Raw genomic sequence first — 2,185 nt, forward strand, 5'->3', positions numbered from 1 at the left:
TACCATTCATCCAAACAACACCGAGTGTTATTATCTTCGTTTGTTGCTACATGAGATTCGAGGTCCAACGTCTTTTTTAGATTTGAAGACTGCGAATGGTGTTTTCTGTCACACATTCCAGTCTACATGCAAGGCATTAAGTTTGCTGGAAGATGATAAGCAATGGAACAATATCTTGGAGGAAGCTGCATTATGTGATTCCCCTTTAAAGCTGAAAGAGCTTTTTACAGTGATGTTGGCATTTTGCCAACTTTCAGAACCTCTGAGTCTTTGGGAAAAGTACAAAGATAGCTTCTCAGAGGATATTACGTGGCAGGTGGAGAGAGAGTTGCAAGGCAGTGCGCAACAGGTGATGGATGAGGTGTACAATAGATGTCTGGTGTTAATTGAAAACGCAGTGGTGGTTTTGGGAGGAAAGGAGTTGCAACAGTATGGCCTGCCTCAGCCAAAAAGATCTGGAGGAGTATTGAGGAACCGAGACTATTTGAGGGAGACAAATTACGACGTAAATGCCTTGACAGAAGTGGTGTCGAATAACGAGGGTTTATTGACAGATGAGCAGCTCGCTGTCTATCGGCAGGTTTTTAGTAGCGTTGAGTCAGGTGCTGGTCAGGTATTTTTCCTAGATGCTCCTGGTGGTACTGGAAAGACCTTCCTTATCAATTTACTTCTGGCGAGGGTAAGAAGTGATCGTGGAATTGCATTGGCTGTCGCATCATCAGGTATCGCTGCTACGTTGTTGGAGGGAGGGAGGACCGTTCACGCTGCTTTTAAACTTTCTTTGAATTTAATTCAAACAGAAAAACCATTGTGCAATATTTCAAAACAAAGTAACATGGCTAAAGTATTACGGGATTGTAAGCTCATTGTTTGGGATGAAAGCACCATGGCACATAAGGGGGATTTTGAGGCATTAAGCACAATCTTCAAAGATATTAGGGATAACAATGGAGTAATGGGGGGAGTGACCGTGCTGCTTGCTGGAGATTTCAGACAGACTTTGCCAGTAGTGCCAAGGGAAACTCGAGCAGACAAAGTCAAGGCGTGTGTAAAGAAATCACATTTATGGTTCCTTATTAGGAAAATCTCTATCAGGAAGAATATGAGGGTACACTTGAAAGGTGATGTTTTTGCAGGGCAATTTTCAAAAATACTATTAAAAATTGGAGATGGAGAGTATCCTGAGACGGAAGGAAAGGTGATTATTCCTGCAAGTCTAGGTTTAGTAGTAAAAACCCTAGAGAGCCTTATTAATAAGATATATCTTGATATTGCGGATATTAAAGAGAAATCTATGGTTTGGCTGTGCGAGTGTGCCATTCTGACCCCTAGGAATGATAAAGCTGGTGTCATTAATGACATTCTTCTTAAATTATTCGAGGAAGAAGAAATGAATTATAGATCTGTGGACTCGGTGGTAGATACGGATGACGTGGTCAACTACCCAGTAGAGTTCCTTAACACAATGAACTCTCCTGGCTTACCAGCCCATAAGTTTTTCCTTAAAGTGGGGGCACCAGTAATGTTGAAAAATTTGAATCCGCCAAAACTTTGCAATGGTACAAGACTTCAAGTGAAGGCTCTACACAGAAATGTTATCGAGGCCACAGTATTCACCGGCTGTGCACGGGGAGAGACGGTATTTATACCACGCATACCACTAATATCATCAGAGTATTTTTTTGAATTCGAGAGGTTGCAGTTCCCTATTAAAGTTTGTTTTGCGATGACTATCAACAAGTCCCAGGGGCAGTCGTTAAAAGTAGCAGGAATTGATTTAAGTGAGAACTGTTTCTCACATGGGCAGTTCTATGTGGCATGTTCGAGAGTGAGCTCACCAAACAGTCTTGTGATACTAGCGCCTGAGGGGAGAACCACTAATGTGGTATACAAAGAAGTTCTAAAATAGAAAAAAAAGGTCATAGATATTTTTGGAGAATTTAAAAAAAAAAAAATTATGATAAAATATATAATGTTTGCAGAAGAGAGAAAAACATGTATGTGAAAGGCATCATGCCTGTTTGAGAAAACAAATAAGGAGAAAAACATGTGTGAAAAAGGTTTATATAATTTTGCTCATTTTTATGGAAAAAAATGACCTAATCTCAAAAAATTAAACGAAAAGAATGATATTTTGACATACTAAATGATTTATTAACGTAAAGGACAAATTATTGAATCAATT

The 2,185-nt window shown here is 39.5% G+C and overlaps 1 protein-coding gene across 1 annotated transcript; it reads left to right on the top strand.

The window, feature by feature from the left end:
• Positions 1-1,390: 1,390 nt before the first annotated feature.
• On the top strand, positions 1,391-1,909 carry LOC112452111. Its single transcript, XM_025012173.1, has one exon. The coding sequence runs from the start codon at positions 1,391-1,393 to the stop codon at positions 1,907-1,909; it is 519 nt and encodes a 172-aa protein (XP_024867941.1).
• The last annotated feature ends 276 nt before the right edge of the window (positions 1,910-2,185 follow it).

This window comes from Temnothorax curvispinosus, unplaced genomic scaffold (assembly GCF_003070985.1).
Source record: "Temnothorax curvispinosus isolate PA1 unplaced genomic scaffold, ASM307098v1 QBEX01000265.1, whole genome shotgun sequence".
Taxonomy (NCBI): Eukaryota; Metazoa; Arthropoda; class Insecta; order Hymenoptera; family Formicidae; genus Temnothorax; species Temnothorax curvispinosus.

What these genes read in the sequence shown, in the direction of transcription:
- LOC112452111 (XM_025012173.1), top strand. Translation starts at nt 1,391, where the DNA reads ATGAATTATAGATCTGTGGACTCGGTGGTAGATACGGATGACGTGGTC.